We start from the raw sequence: 27,681 nt of genomic DNA on the forward strand, positions 1-27,681 counted from the left end.
CTTTAATCATGTATGGTTGGAAAGCCTACATATTTTTTTGATATTTTGTTTAAATGTTATAGTAAACATAAATTAACATGTGTTTTTTCATATGACTCGTGTTCTTAGAAGATAAAAATTTTATAGAATGTACAGTGGAGTTAAAAATTAAGGGAGATAACTCTATAAATGACACTAAAATGCAAAAAAAAACTTTTCAATGTGGATTATTTCCTAAGAGCAGACAGTTTAGAATGAATTGAATAATTATACATTTCATCAAATTGACCTATAAAGCAACTTGATATCAAAAACAAAAATGTATAGCCTTTTTTTTTGGGTGTATCACATATTACATATTACATAATTTGCGTGATTCTTCCAAAGACTGCTCCTTAAAATCGACTCCACTCATCCTATCTTCCTTTGATACTTATTTTAATTGCAAGATTTATATAACGGAGGTTTGCATTCCGTGTTGGGAGAGCCACTTTCATTTTGCATCTAATGATATATCTTTTTTAGAATTCAATGCCACGTTTTCTTATTTTCTAGCCAATATTTAATAATGCACTTAATCTGTACAATTCACACATTTAAAGTATATATATGGTGTAGAAAAAAAACGTCTTAAAAATGAAATTGAAAATCGACATATCAATCGATTATGGTCCTATGGCAGATAGTTCATGCATTTTAGGACGAAAATGTTTGACCTATTAAAAGAACACTTCTTTGAAAAAGTTCGACACCCCATGTCGAATTTATAATGTATTAACTTTACGAAGAAATAACCCACAAGAAGGTATATTAAGTCGCTGGAACACCTTATTCTGATTAAGAACAAACTAGTCACCATTCTTTCTCCTACATGCCTCTTGCTTAGCTGAGAATTACTTGCAATTCCAATTGTAATGTCGTTAGTGTCCGCTGATCGAAGGCACGACAACTAAGGCCGTCGAAAATCAAGGGACAAAGACAACTATTGATAACAGAATCAGCCTTAACGTACCTAAATAAAAAAATCTCACAGAAAACAAGGAACTCCCATCCAAGACTTTATCAAGAAAAGACTGTTTAAGATTTTTCTGTATAGTATTTATCCTCCGTTTTACAAACCGAAATACAATCAATTCATTGAAACTAGAAGCTGGGAAATTTACGTACCTTGGAAGTGTCATGAGTACAACTGGAGGCACTGACGAAGATGTACAAGCCAGAAAGATGAAAGCATTACAGGCTTTTTCCATTCTAAAGCCAGTATGGAAAAGTAAAACACTGAGAACGACTACTGAGATCAAAATTGTCAACAGCAATGTTAAGTCTGTCCTGTTATATAGTTGCGAGACCTGGAGAGAAACAGAAAACACCATGAAATCTATACAAGTCTTTGTTAACAAGTGCCTAAGAAATATACTGAATATCAGATGGCCAGAAAAAATAACAAACAAGAAACTCTGGCAAAGAACAAAACAACAACCAATAGAAAACACCATTCGAACCCGAAAATGGAAATGGATTGGTCATACTTTAAGGAAGAACAATAAAAACACTACAAAGCAAGCTTTAGATTGGAATCCCCAAGGGCAAAGAAAAAGAGGAAGACCAAAGAACACATGGAGGAGGGGTTTGAACTCTGAACTGAAGAGAGTAGGACTAACGTGGAAGAATTGTAACACCATCGCCCAAAACCGAAGCGAATGGAGAGAAACTGTAGTCGCCCTATGTCCACCCATGGACGAAATGGAATAAATCAATCAGAAGCTGGGAAATGACATTGTCCCCAAGAAAAATTTTCAATGAAAATGCAATACTTAATACTCTTGGAAAAGTAAAAAAAAATAAAATAAAATCGATGCACGATAAAATTTCAAAATAATATGACTGCCTTGTTTTATTGGTCTATTTGAATAAATGTAAGAATTGCAAGCTTGAAATATTAATATTGTTCAACCCTTGAAGATTTTGTATATTTGTTTTCCATTATTGGTCTCTTCCATTGAGACTATAAATCGGAACAATTTTGAATCCCCGTTAGAAATAAATACCCAGTAGGTCTATCTTTAAATGAAATAGCTGTCGTTGCAATAATCATGCAAAATCTTAAAAATGTGACACACCCCTAAAAAGGTTACATATTTTTATTTTTGTATTTAAGTAGCTGTCTATGTAAGAATCATGCAAAATCTGAAAAATGTGATACACCCCCAAAAAGGCTACATATTTTTATTTTTGTAATTAAGTTGTTTTATGGGTCTATACTATGAAATGTGTAATTATTCATTCAAATCTGCCTGCTCTTAAGAGAAAATCAACATTGAAAATCCAGTAGATTGTATTGTATTTGAAATATTAATATTGTTCAACCCTTGAAGATTTTGTATATTTGTTTTCCATTATTGGTCTCTTCCATTGAGACTATAAATCGGAACAATTTTGAATCCCCGTTAGAAATAAATACCCAGTAGGTCTATCTTTAAATGAAATAGCTGTCGTTGCAATAATCATGCAAAATCTTGACACACCCCTAAAAAGGTTACATAATCAACATTGAAAATCCAGTAGATTGTATTGTATTTGAACGTCATTTACAGAGTTATCTCCCTTCATTTTGAAATCCACAGTGCATTCTATATAATTTTTATCTCCTAAGAGTATGAGCGATATGAAAAACCACATGTTAATTTCTGTTCACTATGACATTTAAAACAAAATATCAAAAATAAAAATATATAGGCTTTTTTACCCATGAATCACATTTTGCATGATCCTTAGCTGGAGTGCTATTTAAGTTTTTTTGATGGGCCACTACTATAAAATGTGCCTTTATTCATTCAAATCTGCCTGCTCTCTTAGGAGATAATCCAAATGAGTCATGTACAGAGTTACACCCTTGGAATCTACAGTGCATTCTGATAATTTTTCTCTCCTAAAAACACGGGTTATATGAATAACTGAATGTTATTTTTTGTTTACTATGCCAATTCAAATTAAATATAAACAAAATAAAAATATGTAGGCTTTTTATCCATGAATCATATTTGCATGATTCTTAGTTGGAGTGCTTCTTAATATTTCTAGTGCAATGCCACGCAAGAATAGAGGCATCAATAAATAAAGACCTTTACATCTCTGATGTAATCGATAAACCAATACTTTAAACAATTATATAATTATTATGGTGATATGATAGGAACAAAGAGGAATTATTAAGGCTAACATCAGAAGGTTTTTTTTTTATCTTTCTTATATCAATGAATCGTTTCGACTAATATGTAAAATAAAGCTGTCTAAATATAAATTTTACGGAGATAATTTTAAAGACGGTATTCTCAACACACCGACATAGCTTTATCATTTTTTTGCCAACGAGTCATTTTCATGTAATCTATATACTGTGATAGAGTAATCAAGGGAACCAAGGTTATAGGGTAATCAAAAGAATGTAATCCAGTTACAAAGATCAGACATGGAAAACAGACATACACAACAAAGAACATAAAGTAACTAAAATAATACATACAAAGTAACAAAAGCAAATGAGCAACTCGGACTCCATTAAAAACTGGGAGCATGGATCAGGTTCACCGGTAGGGTAACTCACGCTAAATAAATAAAATTGCCTGAATATAGCTGAAATATTGCTGCTTCGGCGTTAAACCCCAACAGTCAATCATATAAATAAGATAGACCACTATATATGTATACATATGCAAATTATGATTTTACACACAACGTAGTTACACACAGACACGCACACATCTTGGTAAGTAAGACACCGGTCTTTTGTTGTACTTAAGTAATTACGCACACGTCCACCTAATTATTAAGCTATTCATTCGAAAATATTTGGTTATTATTTTTTAAATTAAAAATCAAGTTAAGGCATTTAATTATTGCAATAAATGATTATTTTTCTATTGAAATTTTCTTGTAAAAGTGATTTGAGCTGCTAGGTATAATAAAATATGATAGAAAAATAAGTTTTTCCCTTTAAGGGAACGACAAATTAAGTCAGGAAGATCAGGAAGATGGTAAAAATATTTTTTTAACTCAGACCTTTTTGAAATAGAATATATTTTTTGGTCATTTCAAATCGCTGTGATTTTACAAGCATGAAACTAAATAATTAAGTACCAGTCCATATAAAATTCAGATACTGCATATGGTAAACTGATTCATGGTGTAGAAAAACCCATCAAACAAACAATGCTTTTTCAGTCTATGTATGCTATACTTTCACTTATCTATAACCAATTCTGCATTCAGATCTGCACTTTATATAGAAAATAATATATTCATTACCCACTAAAATCAACCAAATCAACCCAAATCAAGAACCATAACTCTCCCAAAGTGTCATTTTCATGTACAATCTATATATTTTATCTCAAAAGCGCAACAACCAAATAAAAAACCAAGACTGGTCATGTGATCAGTTACTGTTTCTGAACAAGAAATAAAACTAAATTCAGTGAGTTTTTGACAAGCATGAATCGCCTCCTGTCTGAATTTTAGAAAAACTGTTGGTAAATTCGATGTAATTGAAATATAAATATTTTAACCGTTAAACTAGAAAAAATAAATATTCTCAATCCGACAACATATTGGCTCCAACGTCAACGTATAACTTAATTTCAAAATTGTTAATACTTTCTGAGAGAGTAATCAAGGGAACCAAGGTTATAGCGGTAATCAAAAGAATGTAATCCAGTGACAAAGACCAGACGTGGAAAACAAAACTACACAACAAAGAACATAAAGTGACTAGAATCATACATACAAAGTAAAAAAAGCAAATGAGTATCTCGAACTCCACTAAAAGATCTTCATCAAGTGTAAAAACACATGTAAGTAATAAACTCTGAAGGGCGACAAACAAAAGCATCAGAAAAAAAATTAAAATTAAATTAAAAAGTAAAACAACACCAAAAAAGACACATTAATTACCAACATATCCTGACTGTGAATAGGTGCATGAAATCTGCCTTGAGGTTATACTAGTTTAATAAGGTCTTTAACTTCCCCCTTTTTTTAGTCTAAGGTCAAAATATATCTGCAGCTTTGATATGCATCTTTTGTTCTTTTGTTCTATCGACTAAGCATTCAAACAAACATGAATACAGTGATAGAAGATGTCAATCAAAATATAAAACACACTTACAAAACATCTTTGTTTACATTAAATTTACTGGTTGTTTTGAAATAAGTAACCGAGTTTTATTTTCTCCTATTATACAATGGTTACATGGACTTTAAGATACCTCCTACAGAATTTACCGATTGAACATATATAAGCTTTTAAAATCTAAAAATCCGATATTTTCACATGATGATAATAGTGATGGAAGCTACCTGCATATTAATTAAGGTAACAATCGATTTATAGACCAAAGACTTTGTAAAACCGAAACTGACATGACTATAATTATTGGATGTATGGATAAATTCGTTATAATTATAAGTTTTAAGGTGAATAGAGTAGGGCGTGAAGTATAAATGACTAATGTTATTTGTGATGTTTAAGATATAAGATGTAAATACCTTAATATAAAAACACTCTTCTAGCGGAGAATAAATTGTCACTGATATGTGTGATTTTCCTGTGTTTCGAACTGTTATTGAAATATACAGTTCTAAAATTATACTTGGTGTGACTAGATCAACTAATAGTACCATACGAAGGCTTCTACGAGGAACAAACAACATACTGTTCATCAACTGATTACTACTCTGCAACTGAACCGGCTTTTGCGGAAAAACATGAAAATTGGGAGTTACGATTTTACTTCTATATAATGTTAGAATATGTTTAGCTTACCGATATGTTAAAAAGACTGATATATTGAAAATATCTAAATAAATTGTATATTATATCTATATAAACATTACGTATAAGAAGAAAAAATCAGCCTAAGTGATGTTATGTGGATTTGTTTTGAAGAAACCGTAATACAGACTTGTGAACTACCATTATCTAATTAAATAATTAGTGAGAGAATTATTCCATAGCTCACCATGAATGAGAGAACGATACTAGCAACATACGTATGCTTTTTACATTTTGGTGAAATGTATGGTAAGTACGGTAAAATAGAATTCCACTCTGCATCTGACACAAGAAAAAACCGACGAAACAAAAGCAATGCCATCCAGTCCTTATAACCAATAGCTGAAACGGCAATGAATGACAATCCAAACTACAATGTTTTTTTTTATGATGAACAAACTAATAGATAACATTTTAATGCATGATAAGAACAATCAAGTGAACCAAGGTTATAGCGGTAATCAAAACAATGTAATCCAGGGACAAAGACCTGACTGGGAAAATAGATATACACAACAAAGAACATAAAGTAACTATTATCTTACATACAAAGTAAAGAAGCAAATTAGAAACTCGGACTCCACTAAAAACTGGGAGCATGAACCAGGTGCACCAGTAGGGTAAGCGTCCACTGCTTTTTAAGAAACACTCGCCGAGTTGCTCATAAAAAGCCTAGTCCAGGGTAGACGAAAGAGGAAAGAAAAACTATGACACGTTCAATAAATCAGGTTTCATGACGCAGTTGGATACACCATAACAATCAACGTGCTGATGATGACGACCATAAAACTGCTGTAGAGATGACTTCAGTCTTTAAGGTAGACTATACCTAATATTTCCGGGAAATAATTTTTTGCACTTTCTATAAGATGACCAAGAAGGCACATACTTAAGAATTTTAATGTAAATACATAGATTACCGAAATTCATTCCGAGATAATTGGACCTTAAAGGTATTTTTATACGAATTCTGTGACGAAATTTAATATTTGAAAAAAAAAAAAACAAAAAAAAAAAAACAAAAAACAAAAAACAAAAAACAAAAAAAACAAAAAACAAAAAAAAACTGGTCGATATAATTTCTTCTAAGTTTTTATAAAGAACTTTTGACTGACATTTTTTCATATTGAAAATAAAAAAAAAAATAGAAAGAAATTAAAAAGAATTAAGATATAGTAAATCCAAAACATGAGCTTTAGAATAAGTCTTGAACTTTGTGAAGGAGACGCATCAAATTCAATACGTCAATAGACAAAATCAATGTTGACATGATTGTGCATAAGAAGTATTTATTTGCTTGAAGCCCAACTGCTTTGTTTTGCCTTGATATAATCTTAACTAATCCTCCATACAATTATAAAACGTTACCTTTTTTCTATTTCAAAAGCTTCACTACCCATTTGTTCTATGCAAAGATTGGCAAAGTCTTTTATTATATCGTCTGCTCGTCTTTCAATGACTTTGACGTTTTTTGTGATATTGGCGGCAAATTCAGTGTCGTTTAAACATTATTAACAATCTGTGGTCCACCATAATGAATCAACTAATGCTAAAATGAAAGTAAAACAAAAACACATAATTTTTCATTTTTTAAATACTACAGATAAAATATGTTTTGTTTTTTTTTGCTTTCTATCATTTTGTATGAAAATAGAAATCCCTATATTAATCATACATGTCCTGTAATTCATAATCGACAGTGAAAAATCCAGTTTATAAAACAAACAAAAAATAAATAAATAAACAAAACAAAACAAAACAAAAATACAAAAACAAAAAACCAAAACCAAAACAAAACAATACAAAAGAAAACTAAACTAAATTTATGCAAAAACAGTCATGTCTTACCGAAGGCAATATCAAATAAAATTTCATTCCATCCAGCAAAAATTATCGATTTACTCGATAAACATCTTTAGGGAAGAGTCATTATTTGCTATTTGGTCAAACAGATAGAAAATTGACATAAAAAAGTCATCAAGAGTTGAGTTTTCTTGGCTGAGACATATACAATTTAACAAATGTGAATGCTTCTCATTGGTATACATGTATTTTTCTGTGAAGAGTTTAACTTAAACTCAAACACTTGTCATTATTACATGTAAATTCATTATGAGAAAAAAAGTGTCTTTCATATAAGCAGATAATAGTCTATACAAAAGTCTAGATTCCTGGATAGTGTTCCTGAGTTGCAAAGTCTGGACAGAAAATGAGCAAGTCACTGTCTTAACTTCTTACACATATCACAAAATCTCGTATTGCCTAAATAATGTTGTTAATCGGTCAAAGAGTAATCAAGGAAACCATGATTATAGCGGAAATCAAAAGAATGTAATCTAGGGACAAATAAGAAAAGATAAGATAAAAAAAGGAAAATAAGTTAAACTGTTGATTTCTTAAGGAATTTTAATTGAAAATTGTTTGCCTGCCCTTAGTTTAGTGTTACCATTGAAGCTTTGACATCCCTGCTGCTAGTATTCGGAGTCGTCTTATAGGTAGACCTACATGGCACAAGGCATAGTTCAATACAGGACACTGGAAATAATATACATCCACCAAGCCCTCATTTCATTTTTCCCTTCATATCCTCATGACTCAGTGAAAGTAGTCCAAGTAAACGAAACAATTACAAAAACAGGTCGGCCTATTCTATCAATCTTGTTGACCAGATACCAACTGCTCTTCATATTGATTTTAGAACTACCGAGAAACTTGCCGATTCCCGGACAGCAAACGGAACACCAAGACGAACCCTCTGAACAAATATGAAGCCACATACATAATTGTAATGAATCACAACATATTCTTGGTTTTCGGTCTGCTCTAATTCATTTTCAGAGTGGATCTGTGCTTATAAATGCCCTCGTTTATCCTGTCGGACGACAGTCTCTGCCATATTGTTTATATTGTTAAAGCGGTTTTCTTGGTAAACAAAAGTTTTGTAAATTTATAAATCTCCAATATATGATAGTTTTATTACTATATAGACGTTTCAATCAATTCTTTTGGTTTTGGGACTTCCAGCACGGTACATTACGGAAACGAAAGACATATCCACAAAACATCAACTCCGGTAAACGACTTAAAGTTTTGGTCACGTGGTATATTAGGTGTCGGATACCATAAATGCAAAACGAAAATGCTAGGCTAAAAATGTATTATCGGAAAAAAATACGAGATACTATCTGGGTGTTCCAGTACATATGTAAGTCTCGCAAAGTGACTCCGAAATTTCACAACAATGAATCCAAATTAACCATTCAAATGCATCTTTCTGTGTAAAAATGTCAACATAACAAAAGTGTTAAAATGCAGATCGGTCTTCGGATTTCAATACGTTCTAAATCAAAGATTTCGGCAAGGGAAATGAAACAAGAATGACGAGACTTACAATTTAGTAGAAGTTTAAAAGTAATTGTAATGATCCTATGGACTCCTTTCAGTGACAATTTAGGTTGTGTATCTATTTAAATGTAAGTATTTGTATGGAAAAAAATCAGAAATATGAATGTCAAAAAGCCACCGATCTGACAATATAATTTCACTCAAGGATGCTTTCTCTATTTGAAAAGACAATTATTTGACCTCTACATCGAAGATTTCCTCGTGATTTTTTCAATTGAATGTTAGAAAAATGAGGTTTTTGACAGAGTTATCTGTCCTTTAAATGTTTATTTACATTGCATTTCAATGAAATTATATCTCAATATAGCAACATGATATGGAAAATCTTGTGTTTTCCAATTGATTCTGATCATGCAAATAGTCAAATTACACCATCAAAATGATGTTTGTTTTTAATAAAATACCACTGTTTCACCCACTGCCTCATTTTTACAAAGACTGACATTTACGGAATGATTTAAATTGTTTCTCAGTGCATGAAGAAACAAAGTCGTTTGCCTGGTACATGAACGAGTGAATATATCACTAGTGTGTTTAAATGCAGTTATTTCAGCTCATAACATATGCATATATGATTGAAGAATTCTCTAACCAACAGTAACAACAATTGTCAACATCAAGTCTCTGTCTGCCTGAAATAGAAGGAAAGTTGTTTTTTTCTATTATGAGTTCGAAATTTCAACATTTATAAGGTTTTTGATTCCTAATTATCCAATTGCAGCAAATTCCAATGCAACTTTATCTCACCTTACCAAATAGTTGAGCAGTTTTGGTATTTTCTCGTAATTGTAAACTGTATACATACTTAAGTTGCAATTTCAATGTATTTTAAATGACCATGTGGCCATCACTGCCTAATACTTATAATGAGATTTATATTTAAGTCCTTAGTATGAGTATATGTGTGTGTGTTTATTTATCATACATCTAACACTTTAAACTATCTAACATTGAAAGCTGTCTATTGTAGGGTTTTCAAGTCTCGTTCTTGCTTCATTTTCAATACTGAAATATCCGCATGTGAACGCAATAAACTTTGTAGACCGAACTGCATTTATTGATTACATCTGGGATCTCGAACCGCTGAATTACAATGCAAACTCTCTTATTTATTGTTTCCTAGCCCTTTTCGTACGTAGAAATATATGTTTTTCTTTTTAAATGGGTATTTTTGCATAGACAAATGTCTTAACTTTAATACTCTCTATAAAGGACAAATTTCTATGCATTTGAATGGTAGATTAGGATTCACATGACGAAACATACATACCCCATATGTATGGCAAGCCAAAGTGGACAAAAAATGAGCATTTTCTAATATTACATAATATTGATTTTTGTCCACTTTGGCTTGCCATACATATGCACAAATTTCGTAGCAATGAAATGTTTTATTAACGTTAACAACAACAAAAATAAGTACACGTTCATATTACATGTATTATGCAAATTGATGTCTTAAACTCCATGAAAAGCTTAACAGTGTACAGTTATCCTCGTAATTTCAATTTCAAATGCTAATACAACATGTTTGTTTAAAACTAACACGGAATCAAGTTTAAAGTAGTTTAATATAACGAAATTGACTTCTCAAATGAAATGCAAACAAAGAGTAAGGCCTTTTGTATAGACGTGCTATGTTTGGTAACATTAGACGTAGCATGTAATAACGTCATTAAATACCATTCTAACTTATAATCACTCATGCGTATCATTGAATTATTCAAACAATTAACTATCAAAATTTAGTGAGCTTTGATAGAGAAATGTTATAAATAAAGTTAGTAGTTATTTTTAATGTTAAAACGGTTATAAAATACAAGACGAAATACAACACCCAGAAATCAATCTTAAATTAAGTGTTGTAATTATTACAGATTCATTATTTTTGTATGTATTGATCAGTACATAATTGGACGTGTTTGACCTGGCATGACATTTAAATGAAATACTATACAACGTAACAAAGAAATTCAATATCATTAAGATTATCATGACGGACAGAAAGTAACATAAAGTTGATTAAACATACACCTGACTGTAGAAATGCTGACAAGATACATAAATACTTGAAAGCCAGTCGAGCATTGCATTCATGTATAATTTACCCAGAAACATTTAGTTTAAAAGATACCTATTGATTAAGGAAACACTCAATTTATTACAAATGTGCGATACAAGAAGACCGCCTTCAAAAATACTCTTGATATGTTAGCTGAAATTCCTGTACTATACTTTATTACCTGCTACAGCTTTATTTATTCCGCTACTTACTAAAGTGTTACTGCAACTTCTTACCGACTTAAGTTGTAACCTGACAAAGCTATACAATAACTATGCTCTGTTACCTACTGGAAATATACTTAATATGCAACCTGTTTAAGGAAGTAGACCTAGAGTAAGGGACACAACTATTACAAAGAGTAATCAAGGGAACCAAGGTTATAGCGGTAATCAAAAGAATGTAATTCAGGGACAAAGACCAGACATGGAAAACAGACATACACAACAAAGAACATAAAGTAACTAAAATTATACATACAAAGTAACAAAAGTAAATGAGCGACTCGGACTCCACTAATAACTGGGAGCATGGACCAGTTGCACCGGTAGGGTAAGCGTCCTCTGCTTTTCTAGAAACACCATCTTTGGAACGTTTGTATTCAGGGTCTTTATATCAATCTCATGTAAGCATAAAAAAACTTTCATTCTGTTTCAAATGAAAGCTTCGTGAAATTTAATATGATACAAACATATCACTGATTTCAAGAGTTATGTCCCTTACTCTAGATCTACCTCCTTAAGCAGCACGATATTCTGTTTTCCTGTTTTATGACATATTACCTGCTAAATTTTTCCATGCTCTTTTGCCTGCTAAAGATGTTCCATAATCTATAATCAGTTAATTGTTTCATGATCCTTTTCCTGCTAAAGTATTCCATGATTTCTATTATCTGCTAAACTTTTTCCATGATACATTTCCTGCTAAGTTGTTACATAATCTGATACTTGCTAAAAATGTTCCATGATTTATTATCTGCTGAAGTTGTTCCGTTATTTATTACCTGCTCAAGTTGTTATATGAACTTTTGCCTACCAAATTAGTTCCTTGATCTACTACTTGCTAAAGTTTTCCTATGATTTATTACATCCTAAGTTGTCATGTGAATTATACATGCTAAAGTTGTACCATGATCTATAACCTGCTGAAGTTGTTCAATGATCAGTAATCAGCTAACTGTGTTCCATAATCTATTACCTGCTAATTGTTTTCTATGATTTGCTACATGCTAAAGTTGTTCAATTATCTGTTACCCGCTTAAATTGTTCCATGATCTGTTACCTGCTGACGTTATAGCATGATTTGTTAACTGCTTAAGTTGTTCCATGATATATTACATGGTATAGCTGTACTTTAAACTGTTCCCTTATGAAGCTGCTTATTAATGAGTTGCTATTATCAGATATTAATTATGATTATATTTATTCTTAAGCTGAACTAGTATATTTGCATTGAGTTGATGAAGGGTGGTACAAAGTAATTATGGTGCCCGTCTGTTCGCTCGTTCACAACTTTTTCCTTAAAGTTTTCTCTACAAATCTTATCACACCCAATATATATTTAGACAGAAGCTTTAGAAGATATGCCATATGGCCGGATTTGAACTTTCTTTTTGACAACTTGGTTTTATCTCGAACATATGTTTACTAGGGATGGAGAGCGAGGCATTCCTATTGTGAGCTTTGGTTATAATACCTACAAATGATTGCAATACATTTTAGGACATCTACACACATCAGCTGTGTCGTACATGGAACCTGTTTACTACGATATTCATGCTCTACAACACCAGCATAGGACCAGACGATCGACATCAGAAACAATTAAACTCAAATTTGAAGCTTTTTCAAGGTATGATATAAAGGGATATCAAAAAAAAAAAAAAAAAGAAGAAAAAATATGTGGGGAGAGTGACTAATCAATGCGTATATAACACATCAGCGGGGTTAATTAAATTTTCGGGGGGGGGGGGGGTTGTTGTTGTTTGGTAATTCATATGGTATTCATAAGTATATATGTATTTACTACGTTCATTATTTGTGATAAATAAGTCAATTAATAAAATATGGTCCCTTTGTTTCGAAAATTCCCCCTTTTCGACATCGATGTATCCGCAGAATTATTCAATTAGAATAGAACAATAAAATAAAGCTGTTAAGATTCGTTTGAAACACGACAATTACTCCATTTGTATACATTTATATACATAATGTATAATCATAATTATTTGCTTAAATGTAAAATTGATTTGACAAAACTTAAATTAACTTATTCGCTCATTCTCCATCTGTATGCATGTTTGTGGTAAATAGCTTGCTCCATGATATACAAAAATGTTATATTAAGACTGTACACATATTCAGGCGTTAGACGCCAGAGATTTCAAAATTCCTTAGTGTAATTTTATTGCTATTGAGGGTTTAAACTAAGTAATATTTAAGGAATGACTTTTTTCGGTCTATGCAAAAATAACCTCAATCTCGTTGTGCATACTAAATAACCTGCTACGCACCACGTGCATTGATGTTTTTCTTTCAAATATATCCCAAAAATGTTACTGAAATTCATTATAATTTAGTTTTAGAGTGAAAATTCAACAAGTATATCATACAAAAGGGTTGATAACGTCACTGTCACGTTACAAAATTTAGTATATGAGACTTGGACAAAACATTTATTCACACAGAAAGCTTGTTACTTCTGAAATTAAATCATAAGGCTATAGACAAAAGTGTTATCTAAGTTTGGTTTATTATGAGTACTCTTTACATTTCGAATATAACACAAATGAAAATATTTTATTTTGATTAACCCGTTCTTTTTCATAGGGAATGGAAATTAACTCTACGGCAAGACAACACAATTTACAGTCCAGAATTAATTATTGAGAACAGCAAGGGTCCAGTCAACTTTGATATGACATCTGCGTATGTTGGCGCGATAGAAGGTATGGAAAAAATATATACGACGAAATTAACAACACTTAACCTAAAAAGCTCATTTCAAGGCGAATACTCTTTCTAAAGAATCAATAATCACGTGATGGCCGTCAATTCTATTTATAACGCCGTCGGTAAGTATGATTTTCTGGTCACGGCTCAGTCTGCTATTTTCAAGGAAACAGTTTTCTTTTCTCAAAGTTAAGCACGTTTCCATGTTATCCATATACAGGTAATTATTTTTTACTTTAAATAGTCAGAGAATGTTTTGGCTGTCTTTTGTGATATTTTAATTTCACGAAATATGAATATATTTTAATATGATCTTTATTAAATCTTTTAACATTACGTGAAGATTTGCGTTTGTTTTATTTTTGTTACGTTCTACAATATATATATATATATATATATATATATATATTCTTTTTTATATTAAAAGGGGAAAGTTCTCATGTATTTGGTACTGTGACATCATCAGGACATTTTGAAGGTCAGATCAACATACATAATTCGTCATATATAATGGAGAAGGCAGTTAAACACAAAATTGAAGCCCACGACTTACATACAGTAATGTACAATATGAACGATGTTACGCTTGCAGACCACAGTAGCTTTTGCAATAGAAACAAATTACCCATTCCAGAAAAAACTGATGCTGACGGACAATATATGCAACATGTCGGAGACGATGATTTTAAAGATTTTCAACTTCGTTATACGTCAACGAAAGAAAGCTTTCATAAACGTTTCCGGCGAGCAATAGACCCAAACAAGAAAATTTGTGAACTATATGTACAAGTTGACCACACATTATTTTTTAAATTTAATAATGTAACCGATGATGTGATTGGAAGTATCAATAATCACGTGATGGCCGTCAATTCTATTTATAACGCCGTCGGTAAGTATGATTCTCTAGTCACGGGTCAGTCTGCTATTTTCAAGGAAACAGTTTTCCTTTCTCGAAGCTAAGCACGTTTCCATGTTATCCATATACAGGTAATTATTTTTTACTTTAAGTTTATAATTTTTGTTTTTATAAGTATCAGGGTAAAATATTTCTCCCTACACATTGAATTGATCTTTAATGATACAAAATAGGTTGTCAGTTTTTGGGCCTCCAAAGCATCTTTTATGAATGGCTAGAACCTGAGGATAAATGCTGATTAAATGTTTTTTTCTTTATACATATGTTGATTTAAAATGTACATTCATAATAGCTTGTTGACCATTTTAGATTTCGACGGTGATGCGTCTCCAGATAATATAGGATTTTCAATCAAGAGGATAAAAATTCACGAAGATCCGACTGTTCCCGGGTACAAGTATCCCGGGAACTATGGGGTTAATTCCATGTTGTATTTACATTCTGGAGAAAATTACGATGATTTTTGTCTATCCTACATATTCACATATAGAGATTTTGACAATGGCATACTTGGGTTAGCGTGGACGGCAGAATCAGGGAGTTCCGGCGGTCTTTGTTCTAAATACACGGTAATTTCCAAGTTCTAAAGAGCGTCTAATTGTTAAATGTTTGAAGCTCACTCTAAGCACGGTCGAAAGACTGACTTGCATGTACTGTAATAGACAGATCAACGCTAATTTGTCAATGGCATCGATCAATTGGCTGCAAACAATCAGCATTTGATTGGTTGATTGCAAATAAAATTGTGTGAAAATACCTTTATTTCATTTACTGTTTTATACAAAACAATGGTAAATAAAAGTTATCACTTGAAATGTAGGCTATTTAACTGCTTTTAGTTTCAAATATCATTATTTGTTTTCCTTTGTTTCCGCACAAACACAGCAGATCCATACACTACATCGGTTGTATTTGAAACAAATATCCGTCATTATTAGAATAATTGTTGTTTATACGAAAATGTAACGTCATCTAATGACATTTCTATTTTCTAAATTTACCTTGACATATTTGTATATGTACATTGAATGCAACAGCGAAGCTTTGTACATTTAATCAAGCGAGAATTTAGCAATAGTCAGTATAACAGTGCAGACATATCTTTAAAAAAATACAAGGATTTGCATTGCATGGAGAAAGTGAAGGGTTTCACGCGAAATCTGCGTGGAGCTTTGATACTCATGTTATTTGTTTCCTCTAACACCGTATATGTTTGTGTGTAACCACCTTTGAGTATAAGTGGGGGTCCTGATGTTTTTGGTTTTCGGTGTTACATTTTGTATTTAGTCTTGTGCGTCTTTCTTCTAAACTTTTCGGTTTGTCATGGGATCCCGATTTTGTTCAATCCACAGATTTTCTCATGTTGTTTTTTATGGGTATAACCATGTTGAAAATAAACAAAAAAGAAGAAATAAATTTGCTTTCTTATGGAGTGCAACGGTTTCAACCATTTTATACTTTACTATAAAAGAATAAAAGTATATGTTCCACAAGAATTTTATGACTGCTTTCAAAAGCTATATATTCAGTTCTAAAATACATGGTTGACTGCATTTATCTGATAACTTCTTTCTGAATGTGTTTTGTAAAATAAGGATAATTTCTTCACAGTGTTTTCAATACTAGTTCAAACATATGATTTATTCATTGAATGTCGCAAGGGATCGAAGTAATCTATCGTTTCTTTCCACTCATAAAATAGAACAAATTCATTATTGATGCTATCAATGAAGTTTAAAATGTTTTTAAATTAGTTTTGTCTCTTGTATTAATGATTATTAGGGGTAGATACACAAATTTTAAAAGAAGTAGTAGTTAGGAAATATTCATGAAAAATGGGTTCTAGGCTGTAATTTGGTCATTTCTTCGCGAAATCAATAACATTTTCAAACTCAAGGTCAAAAGGACCCTCTGAACTTTCATCCAAAATGCACCACTGGTTATTACTACAACATGATTTCAAAGACAGCTACTGAATATGTTTAAGTTGTACCAATAATTGATCGGAACAAACAGGGTTTGCACTTATAAAGGACTTATATCAACTTCTGATTTCTGGTGGAGCGTTTCCGAGTTTTACCGAAATATTTTTACTCCTGATATGTAATATTCGACCATTTAGATCAATGTCTTATTCTTTAAACGAATTTCATGTTATTAGTTTGTTGTACTAGTACTGGTTCCCTTGATTACTCTTGCATCAATTTACTTATCTGTCGATGCATATTATTACATAAATTTCTTAATTTTCAGTTATATACAGATGGTAAACTTAGTCTTAATTCGGGTATTGTGACATTTCTCAATTATGGAAATGATGTTACAACTGCAGTATCATACAGCACATTTGCTCACGAGATAGGTCACAATTTTGGATCCTGGGTAAGAAAACTATACGTATATATGCATGTGTGTATGGCAGTGTGTATGTAATTTACGTATTATTTTTTAAAGAACAGCAAATGTACAATATACCACGAACACATTGATTCCTCTAATCATAATCCTTTCTTTTTTTCGACTACCAGAAACCAACTTATGTTAAGACAAAATGTAATTGATGCTTAAAGTTATCATTGACATTACTTTCCACGTATCCAGCTTAACTAATGTTTTCTACATGGTGTTTGTATTTGGCTCACTGTTTTCTTTCTGTACCTTCACTATCAAGTGATGATGACATATCAAACCAATTTGTTTCTAGTGCGTTCATTTGTAATTAACAATAAGCTTGTATTGTTTGTCTAGTGATTGTTTGTTTTGCAATAGAATAATAAGATGATTAGTTATTTTTTAATGCCATGAATTCTTGTTTACAGCATGATGAGACGTCAAATGCTGCCTGTGCCCCAGGCGGTACGGAGGGAAACTATATCATGTTTGCACAAGCAACAACTGGAACAAAACCAAACAATGTAAAGTTTTCCACCTGCAGTATTTCGCAAATGGCTCCAATGGTGGCTTCCAGGGGACGGGATTCTTCAGATGGGTGTTTTGTGCGTACGTACACTTTATCGTCTTAATAACATAATTACAATTTAACCATAACCAGAATCATTTATATCCAACTTGTTTCGAAAGTTTTGATATATTTATGTTATACCATTGTCTTAAAGCAAAGTTATCAAAAACAATTAGAACCGAACTGTTCTTAATTTAATTTCAGCTTATTCTGGCTCGACCTGTGGAAACAAGGTTGTAGAAACAGGGGAAGATTGTGACTGTGGGTGGGATGAAGAGTGCACGGACACGTGCTGCTACCCTTCATTGGCCGGAGGCGGGACAAATGCTGAAAAGGCGTGTCAGTTAAAATCAAATGCGAATTGTAGGTAAGTTGTTAATTGGTAAGTGATTATACAAATCAAACTGTTCGATAAATATTTACATAATTTCTGATGTAGGAAAATATACTTGCTTTGTTCTGTTTTATATATAAATAGTATAAATAAGAACTTCATCCGCAGTAAATATATCATAAATAATTAAAACAGATTTAATATTGTAATTTCAGTCCAACTCAAGGCGTTTGTTGCAATCCTACTACTTGTTCGCCTTATGTGTCTGGGGACAACCAAGTCTGTAGAATGAACTCATCATGTCTAGATAAAGCTGTCTGCAGATATCCTTTTTAATATATACATCGTGGTTAAAAATACGTTTCACAACTGTTTACAAAAAAAAAAAGAGATCAAAAGTATTTGTTACAATTACTTGTTCATGTTAACTGATACTTAATGAATGAATAAAACTGATAAGTCATGTGGTATTCCCTGATACAATTTTACCACCGTTTGTAATTGTGCTGCTCAGTTTGTTTACTTGTGTCACAAACATGTACATAAACCTTAACCCGAACACTGGTGCCTTAGGTTGTCCAATTTCAACCTCATCCGCGAATGGTACGATATGTGGAGACGAAAAAGTCTGTTATATTGGCGTACGTATCTCGTTGTAAAACTTTTACAAGAACCAGTTAAAACAAATCCAAATATTTCAAATCCTTAAATGTGATACTATAACTTTTTGAAATAAAAACTGACAGTAGTTCTGTTATCCCCCTTACAACTATATATAAATACAAAAAATACCAATTATATTAAAATTACAAATTTCGATATACACGGGTTTTAAGGTGTAACCACTCATTAGGATTAGAATCAAATACATAAGAAGACATTAATCTTTTATTTTATGATATGCAAGAACTGATAACCAAAATTATCGATATAAGAAGCCGAACCCACCACCAAGATGTTCTATCATGTGTTATACAAGGAATGAAGCCAGTTTGAAATTCGCAATTCTGGGAACTTTGATAGATAATACATAAAAAAATTATATGAACGATGTACTTTATAAGTTGGAATTTTTTACACATCGCCTTAGTTTCCTCGGCAATATAAATAACTCTGCGGGAGCTTTTAGTTTCGGTGCAGAGGACACATATAGTTCCGGTGTATCTGGTCCATACCACAAGGGATTCATAATGTTTGTAAGTTGTTGCATTGTTTTGCCAGTTTTCGTGTCTTTGTTTCTGGATTACTTTTCTAATCAACAAATTGCTTTTACCTGAATAAATTTTGTCTTAACTGAGTAAATCTCATCGATCAAAATGAACCGTAAGATATGGATACTATAAACACCAAATGATCTGAATATTCCTTATGATATTTTTACTTTCGATTAGAAATTCGAGAAAATTCCGATGATACATAAGTATTCGTATCGTGCGAAATTCTTAATGATGCGAATTTCGAGGAGCGGGATTGTCTATTTCATACTGACATTATCAATTACAAAACTTTAATAACTGATCGTTATGATGTCTCCATGTTGATAAGAAGGGGGTATTTGTTCTTTTAGCACAATTTCCTCCACTAACCTGGTACATGACTCGTTGGATATAATGCTGATATGAACATTTTCAGTCGTCGTCACCAACGGCGACTATGTGAGAAAATAATGCATAAAATATGTGGGCTGTTATTCATAATATGTCTTTTAAATTGCATTATTTTGTGTGTAGTTTTAACGTCAACCTTAGAATACAAGAGTGATACGGCTAAGAATACTTGATCATTTTATTGCACTTTTAAGGTCTCATTGATTAAATACTCCATCTTATAAAGTAATACCAAACGTCCTTATCACGTACCTTTAATGTCGCAACATTATACTTCAAGCAAGGATGAATTAAATCATGTTTTAGTAATTGTCTTGTCAAATACCTTTTGAATATGTGTAACATGTACGGTATGTTCAATAGTTGGTAATAAGACATATACTGCTTCCACACTCCAGTAATAAGACCTATACTTCTACCACACTCTCCAAAGAAGAGATAGTCGAAATCCAAAAATCTGTACTATCCTCCTTTGGTTTCTCTACCAAAGACGATGATTGTGATATACCGTCTATGCATTCCTAAACTCCACAATGATCGATACAAACAACGCTAAATATCTAATTCTGCAAAGTGTACCATCAAACCTCTTTTTAAACTTTTAATTTATACACTCACAGATGTCAATGATGGTTTCAATAATTGAATGAATACATCATTCAATCTTTGTACGATTTCCTAAACTAATAGCTTTTCGTTTCTTTAATTTATATCTCTTTCTACAGCAATGCTCCAGTCAGGTATGTCAAGCCCATGGTCATGAGCAATGTCAATGTACACCTTCTTCAACAGACAACTGGAAGGACCCTTTACTTTGTACGCTGTGCTGTGTTGATCCTGCTGATAGTACATGCAAGTAAGAACATTTAATATGTACAATGTTAGCTTGATACCTTAAAGTAAATTTCAAGTACAATGATTTCTTTATTTCCTATGAGCAAGGCTTATATGGATAACCCCATGTTACTTTCTGTTTACTATGGCATTTTAAACAAAAAATCAAAAATGAAAAAAAAAATATGTAAGCTTTCCAACCATGATTCACATTTTGCATGATTCTTATGTGGAGTGCTACTTAAAACTGAAAGTAAAGCAGTAGCCCTTTATTGTTTACATTCTCATTGTCATTTTACATTGCCTGGAACGGCAGTATATGTTACTTCTTTCATATAGTGATATTTGTCTCTCGTGAAGGTCGTACCACCAATAAATATGGTGACATCTATAGCAACACCACCTGCACAAAGTCCAGCGCCCTACACAACTCGGCCAGCTAGGCTTTATAAAATATACCTTTGGCTGGCCGGGTCTTTCCTTCTCGTAAGATTAATCTAGGGCTGTAACGTAGTATACGATGTATGATAGTATGGAACAGTTCGTCTAGGTGTTATTATGCAATGTTGAGGATCAAATTAATGATACATCACAGCAAATCATTCTCTATTCGCTACACTGCTCCATCGGATCAAATTCCCAACGATGTAAGAACTGTCAAATTTCTGTACCATAGATGTCACAGCGGTACAAGTTCGAGTCCTGCGGAGGGAACGACCAAACATTTGAGTTCTAACATCGTTGGGATTTTTTAGACCCTTCTATATATATATACAACGTCTCAGAATGTGACGAATCTATTCGCTACACTGCTCCATCGGATCAAATTGATATAGGGAAGATAACGTAACATCATAGAAGGGTCTTAAAAACTTTCAACGATGTTAGAACTGTCAAATTTGCGAAGCAAATTTTTGTTCGTTCCCTCCGCGGGACTCGAACTCTACCGCTGTGACGTCTATGGCAACACCGCCTGCACTAAGTCCAGCGCCCTAGACCACTCGGCCAGCTAGGCTATATAAAATATAGCTTTCGCTCGCCGGGTCATTCCTCCTCATAGGATTGATCTAGGGCTGTAACTTAGTACACGAGGTATGGTAGTACGGGACAGTTCATCTAGGTGTTATGGTGTGTGTTGTGACATGCATCATTAATTTGATCCTCTTTCCTACATAATAACACCTGGGTGCGAGTTCGAGTCTTCCCTGTGTCAATTTGATCCGATGGAGCAGTGTAGTGAATAGAGTCGTCACATTCTGAGACATATATATATATATAATTGGTATTTTTGTAACGTTTTACCTATCAAATGCGGAAATATTTAATGAAATTTAACTTTTTCAGACCTGCTGAACAAATATCAGGCATGAGTCTACCGTTTAAAAATGCAGTACCTGGTACACCATGTAATAACTTCTTGGGGTATTGTGATGTATTCCATATATGCAGAGAGGTAAAATGGTATTAATAAAACAATCTGCTTTTACAAGTGAAAAAGTTAATAACTTTAAAACTGACACAGAAGATCCTAAACAGTTACTATTGAAAATTGGTTTCCACGGTGGCATGTTTATTTGTATTGTGCATTTCTTATATTTGATTGCCATATTAATAATGAAATTGTGATATGTTTAGATTTTTGCCATCAATTGGGGACTATCGTCGTTATTAAAATTAAAAAAAAATCTTCTCCTTTAGAAACTGCTGGACTAATTAGAACCACTGCTGGATGACCTAAGGTCCCCGATGGTATTCACCAACCCAGTAATGAATTTTTTTCTATGATAACCTGCTCAGAATTGTTTTGGAGATTCTTTGATCTATCTGTAAACATCGCCTCTACTACTGAAATTGACCATAATAGGGTCGAACGACAGTTATTACCCCTGTTTGATGTTTTCTGCTATTTAAGGTGATTTAAAACAAAATCTTACTTTTCTGAAACTGCATAATGGATACTTGTTCCTTACAATATTTTGTATAGAACTAAGTATTGATTCCTGGACAAAACATGCCTGCAGTTTGACCGAACGAGTTAAAAAGAAACAGCTTTTATATGATTGATTAATTTCTGCAGTCATATAAAGGTATGCCGCTTCGTTATCGTCCGTATCACCGTTTCTTGAACATTTCTAAACAAAGTTGCGAGTTGTAAAAGTGCTGTTGGTATTGATTTGGGAGTTATGGCCTTATGGATTAAGGTCCAAACGAATCAAAAACAGGGGTTATGTTTCATTATATTTTACCATATAATCCAGTGAAAGCATATGGATACCTACGATATCATTTAACGGTATTCTACATGTGTACAACAAAAGTCGGTTTTTAAGGTTACAATTACGTTTAAATTGATATAAAATGCCTTAAAAAATTCTTGTTCAGGCAGTATTGCGTATCAGGCAGGGATGTACTTAGACAGGTTTCAGTGTATTTGTTTCATGAAGTATACAGAGATTCGTATATACTTTTTGAGTCTCAGATTTATGCACTTTCTTAATACTAGGTAGATCCATCAGGCCCTCTTAGCACCCTGAAAAACTTTTTACTGCATGGTGAGCTCATCAATAAAGTAAAAGACTTTTTGATTGAACACTGGTATGTAGCGATTGCTGGTGGTGTTGGATTGATAATAATCCTGGTAAGTATGATTAGGCATAGAAACCAAATTAATAGTTATTATAAAAAAGCGGGAAAATCTTTTGTAGAAATGCATTGTCGAGGCAAATGAAATTAATCTCATTAAATACATGTATATAATACCATGTCATGTGAATCCACCAAAAAACAAAACAAAACAAAAAAAAATCAATTTAAGAAATCAACACTGTTTATCTGAGACATAAATTAGTTTTGTCAAACACAACTTCATGTATTTTAAGTTCTAGTTTATCTAATGTTTAGTTTAATACTGTCCAATCTCAAAACAAATAAAATTCTACGATGCAAGATATATAATTGAGTACATGCAAAAGAAGTTCTTGTAAATCTTTAGGTGTTATGAACAAAGTTAATACCGTCAAATTTCAAAATAAATAAAATTCTTCGAGATCTAGAATTGAACATCTGAAAAAAAGAAGTTCTTGTGAATCTTTAGGTGTTATGAACAAAGTTAATACCGTCCAATCTCAAAACTTATAAAAGTCCTCGAGATCTGGAATTGAACATCTGAAAAAGAAGTTCTTGCGAATCTTTATGAAAATAATATATTTGTTTATATAATGTAATACAATAATGTGTACTTTATTTGTATTTAGTTCCTTTTAAACGTGCCTATATTTCATTCATATCTTCTGTAATATGATATCTTCTCTGATTTAACTTAGTTTGTCCGGTTGCAATTTTATGTTGTCTGTTCTTGTGGTTATATCATTTGACTGTTGCCTAACATTTATTAGTTTGGTAATAATGTAACACCCGAATATACTTCTCTTCTGATTGAAAGACTAATCAAGGAAACCAACAAATATGTTGTCGATTAAAAAGTCCAGCATTTTGAAAACATCTTCCACTGTATATTTGGAAGATGATTTGGAATTATGTCTTGCCATTTATGAGGGATCTCTATCGAGAACTGTATATTTGTATCTAGGTGTATCATCTTTTTTGGAAAAACAACGATGTATAATGTTTTTAAGTCGGGGTTTGAACTGAGTATGGGGAATAGAAGTATACAGTGTTGAAAAATCATAGATTTTAATGATTTATTCAGATAATAGATTTGAACTGATTGTCTCCAAAATATATTTGGAATTTTTCAGGATCCATATTGAATTAATACCACTACGGGAGTAACAAGTGTTGTGGTAGGACTGTAAACCCTTTTTGACAGTTGTGAGTATAGTAGTTAAAAATTTTGAAAGAGCGTTGGTGGTACATTTTGCAAATCCAGCTATGAAACGTTTGTATGGATTCTTTGTATGGAAAAATTCAAAGCACTTTCGGCACGCTCTATAATTTTTTTAACAAATCAAATAAGTACCGGAAGTCTTTCGTTATGTCAATGTTTATCTGTCATACCGGAATCAAGTAATTCAGGTTGACGGAAAAGATTTATGATATGAGTATACGATTACCCACAATATGCGCTTTATAAAGTTTGGGAATGATATACTATATATATATATAGTACTAATGGAACTATCACGCCAAGAGAAATTTAATAGAGCCATAATACAGGGAAACCGAAAAGACCTTGAAAATAGATGCACACAAAAAGGAACATGAACTAGCGAAAATAATACACACATAGGAACAAAAGAAAATGAGGAACCCGGATTTCATTAAAAACTGTGATATATATATACCATGTGTAAGAACGTTACCAGAAATGAGAAATATGACCGTGCACATTTATTTTCTTAATGAGAATACGACTTATCAGTTTTGCTTTCATTTTTTTTTCATTATTTACAGGTTTTAATAGTGAAGGTCTGCTCGAAAAGTTCCAAGTCCAAAGTAGGACCAGCACCCCGTCGCATCAGTGTAGAATCATCCAGCCGCCCTGTTCATACTAGGTTCTAAATCAATACAAACAAATTCTTGGTTTATGTTTAAATAAACGATGTTTAAAGCCATAACCAATAAAAAAATATTACTAAAATTCCAAATATCATTACGCATGGCCCATTCTCAAATTTAAACGGTCAAAACAATTCATCTATAAGGGTGGGACTTAAAATCACAGTGAGAAAAATGTACACATTTATATATTTGTACAATGCTTTCTGTCGGTCTGTATGTTCACCTGTTTTAACGTATGTATGAATGTATGTATGTATGTATGTATGTATGTATATATGTATGTTTGTATAAATAAACTCAAACTGAAGTTTAAAGTAGAAACAAAAATGGCGAGTTTCAGTTTGTTTTATAAGTGGTTATTTTACAACGTGTACTATCGTGGAAATATTTTATCTGATATGATTTTATGCAACAAATCTTTCACATTTGAATTCATGCATTTAAATTGAAGCCATACTTTACAAGTTTCTAGTTGAAGTATTTACGTTATCGACATGAATTCTGCATTTAATGTCTACTAACATGTAATGAATATTACTTTGTTTTGCTCAGTATGTCGGGATTAATACACTTCGCTTCATTTTGAATAGGAAAAAAATACATGTGATTTATACCATGTTTGAATATTTTGTATATAAAAAAGGAATAAACGAATCAATATCATCAACCAAACATGCCCCCCTTCGTCCATATGTTGAATTGGTATGTTTTCCATGTCTGGTCCTTGTCCCTTGACTACATTCTTTTGATTTTCAATGGAATCTGGGTTCCCGTGATTCCTCCTGAACATTATATTTATATAATATCGGTAATTTAGGAGATTTTGCTTTAATGTACACAGATCGATAAAAAAAAAACGAAAAGAAAAAGTTTCCCATAAATTACCAATGAACAAAACATTAAGCAATCGGTTTTTGATACTGGCTTTCTCATGGGACTCATGCTCGACCTAACAGGCTCAACTAAATATACCCGTGATAAAGTCAGTATTAATAATCAATTGCCTAATTTTCTGTTAATAACGAACCACGAAAATGACAAAGAGAGATATCAATCACACATTTAAACCATACAACAGCACAAAGACTACAGTCAGTGTTTCTGTATTGTATCTCATGAAATAAAACCCATACAATAGCAGTGTACAACGACTTTATTCACGAATACAACAGAAGTAGTTTAAAGAATTAGGTACCTTTTATTACAATATTCAGTTACAAGGTTATAAAGTGACAACATTTATCGACAACACAGGGATAGGTAAGCATTAATCACCAACTTATTTGCAACATCAAATACAACGACAATGGATTTGATGAATACATCAAAGAGACGACAAGCCAACGGGATAAAAAAACGTCAGCTGAAGGCCACCATGGGTCTTCAATGAACGACAAGGAAACCCACACACCACATGGTAGACTGCAGCGGGCCCCAAGACATTATACATAGGAACAGCGAAATAGTTGCCCCTGTATACCCCAGCAAAATACAAGTCAACAAAAGGTGATAACGAAATAAGAAATACAGATGCCAGAAATTCATGACTTGGGACAGGCGCAAAAAAATGCGGCGGGGTAAAAGTACTTCGGCGTGATCACAACCCTCTTCAAAAGCATGATAACATTAAATAGTTAAGCAAACCCCTAACACACAATACTCAACGATCAAAACAAAAGAATTCTATCTATTCTGAACCTGTGACATGGAAGTAATATACCATATTATAACACTGATATTAAAAAAAGGTATATGAAGCACAAACAACATTTTTACAAGCTAACATAAAATAAGCTACAAACGTTGTTACCTTGATTCAAGGTCGTCGTACACGTAGCCATAATTATTTCTACTTTAAGTACTAAGATTCAGTCTCTGAAAGAATCAGGCAGTTGGTGAACAATGATATAAAAACCCACCATTTTGAAAGTTTAACTTGACTTTTCTGCATTCATAACAATAAAGGAAAAAGGACAAATATTTTCCATATCATTCTGGTAAACTGAGTTTTTTTATTCAATTTTATTGTTATGCATGAAAAATGAATATTTCAAGGGCAGATAACTCTGTCAGGAAACTCATTTTTTTAACATTCTATGGAAAAATTTCTAAGCAAATCCAGTGATGCAGAGATCATGTAATGGTATTTTCAAAGAGAGAAAGAGCATCCTTGAGTGAATTGACATTGTCAGATTATTAGGGGTTTTGACGTGCTTATTTCTGATAGTTTGCAGTTTGCCTGATTCTTTAAAGATTTACGCTTAACAAAATACCATC

At 32.4% G+C, this 27,681-nt stretch overlaps 1 protein-coding gene across 1 annotated transcript; it reads left to right on the forward strand.

Moving 5' to 3' along the window:
• Positions 1 to 5,351: 5,351 nt before the first annotated feature.
• LOC148597207 (disintegrin and metalloproteinase domain-containing protein 10-like) lies at positions 5,352 to 26,231 on the forward strand. Its single transcript, XM_088564027.1, has 14 exons — positions 5,352 to 6,058; positions 12,998 to 13,127; positions 14,105 to 14,223; positions 14,655 to 15,119; positions 15,456 to 15,715; positions 17,400 to 17,528; positions 17,966 to 18,146; positions 18,313 to 18,475; positions 18,658 to 18,765; positions 19,005 to 19,083; positions 20,775 to 20,905; positions 22,228 to 22,336; positions 23,387 to 23,521; positions 25,297 to 26,231. The coding sequence occupies exons 1-14, from the start codon at positions 5,998 to 6,000 to the stop codon at positions 25,402 to 25,404; spliced, it is 2,178 nt and encodes a 725-aa protein (XP_088420153.1). The 5' UTR covers positions 5,352 to 5,997; the 3' UTR covers positions 25,405 to 26,231.
• The last annotated feature ends 1,450 nt before the right edge of the window (positions 26,232 to 27,681 follow it).

The sequence above is a fragment of the Perna viridis genome, chromosome 15 (assembly GCF_037379345.1).
Source record: "Perna viridis isolate PV_CMFRI_1.1 ecotype Kerala chromosome 15, ASM3737934v1, whole genome shotgun sequence".
NCBI classification, from domain to species: domain Eukaryota; kingdom Metazoa; phylum Mollusca; class Bivalvia; order Mytilida; family Mytilidae; genus Perna; species Perna viridis.

Bases quoted from the DNA above. Each gene is read 5' to 3' on its own strand.
- LOC148597207 (XM_088564027.1), top strand. From the start codon at position 5,998: ATGAATGAGAGAACGATACTAGCAACATACGTATGCTTTTTACATTTT. The intron at 6,059-12,997 runs GTAAGTACGGTA...AATACATTTTAG, and splicing joins ACATTTTGGTGAAATGTATG to GACATCTACACACATCAGCT. The intron at 13,128-14,104 runs GTATGATATAAA...TCTTTTTCATAG, and splicing joins AAATTTGAAGCTTTTTCAAG to GGAATGGAAATTAACTCTAC.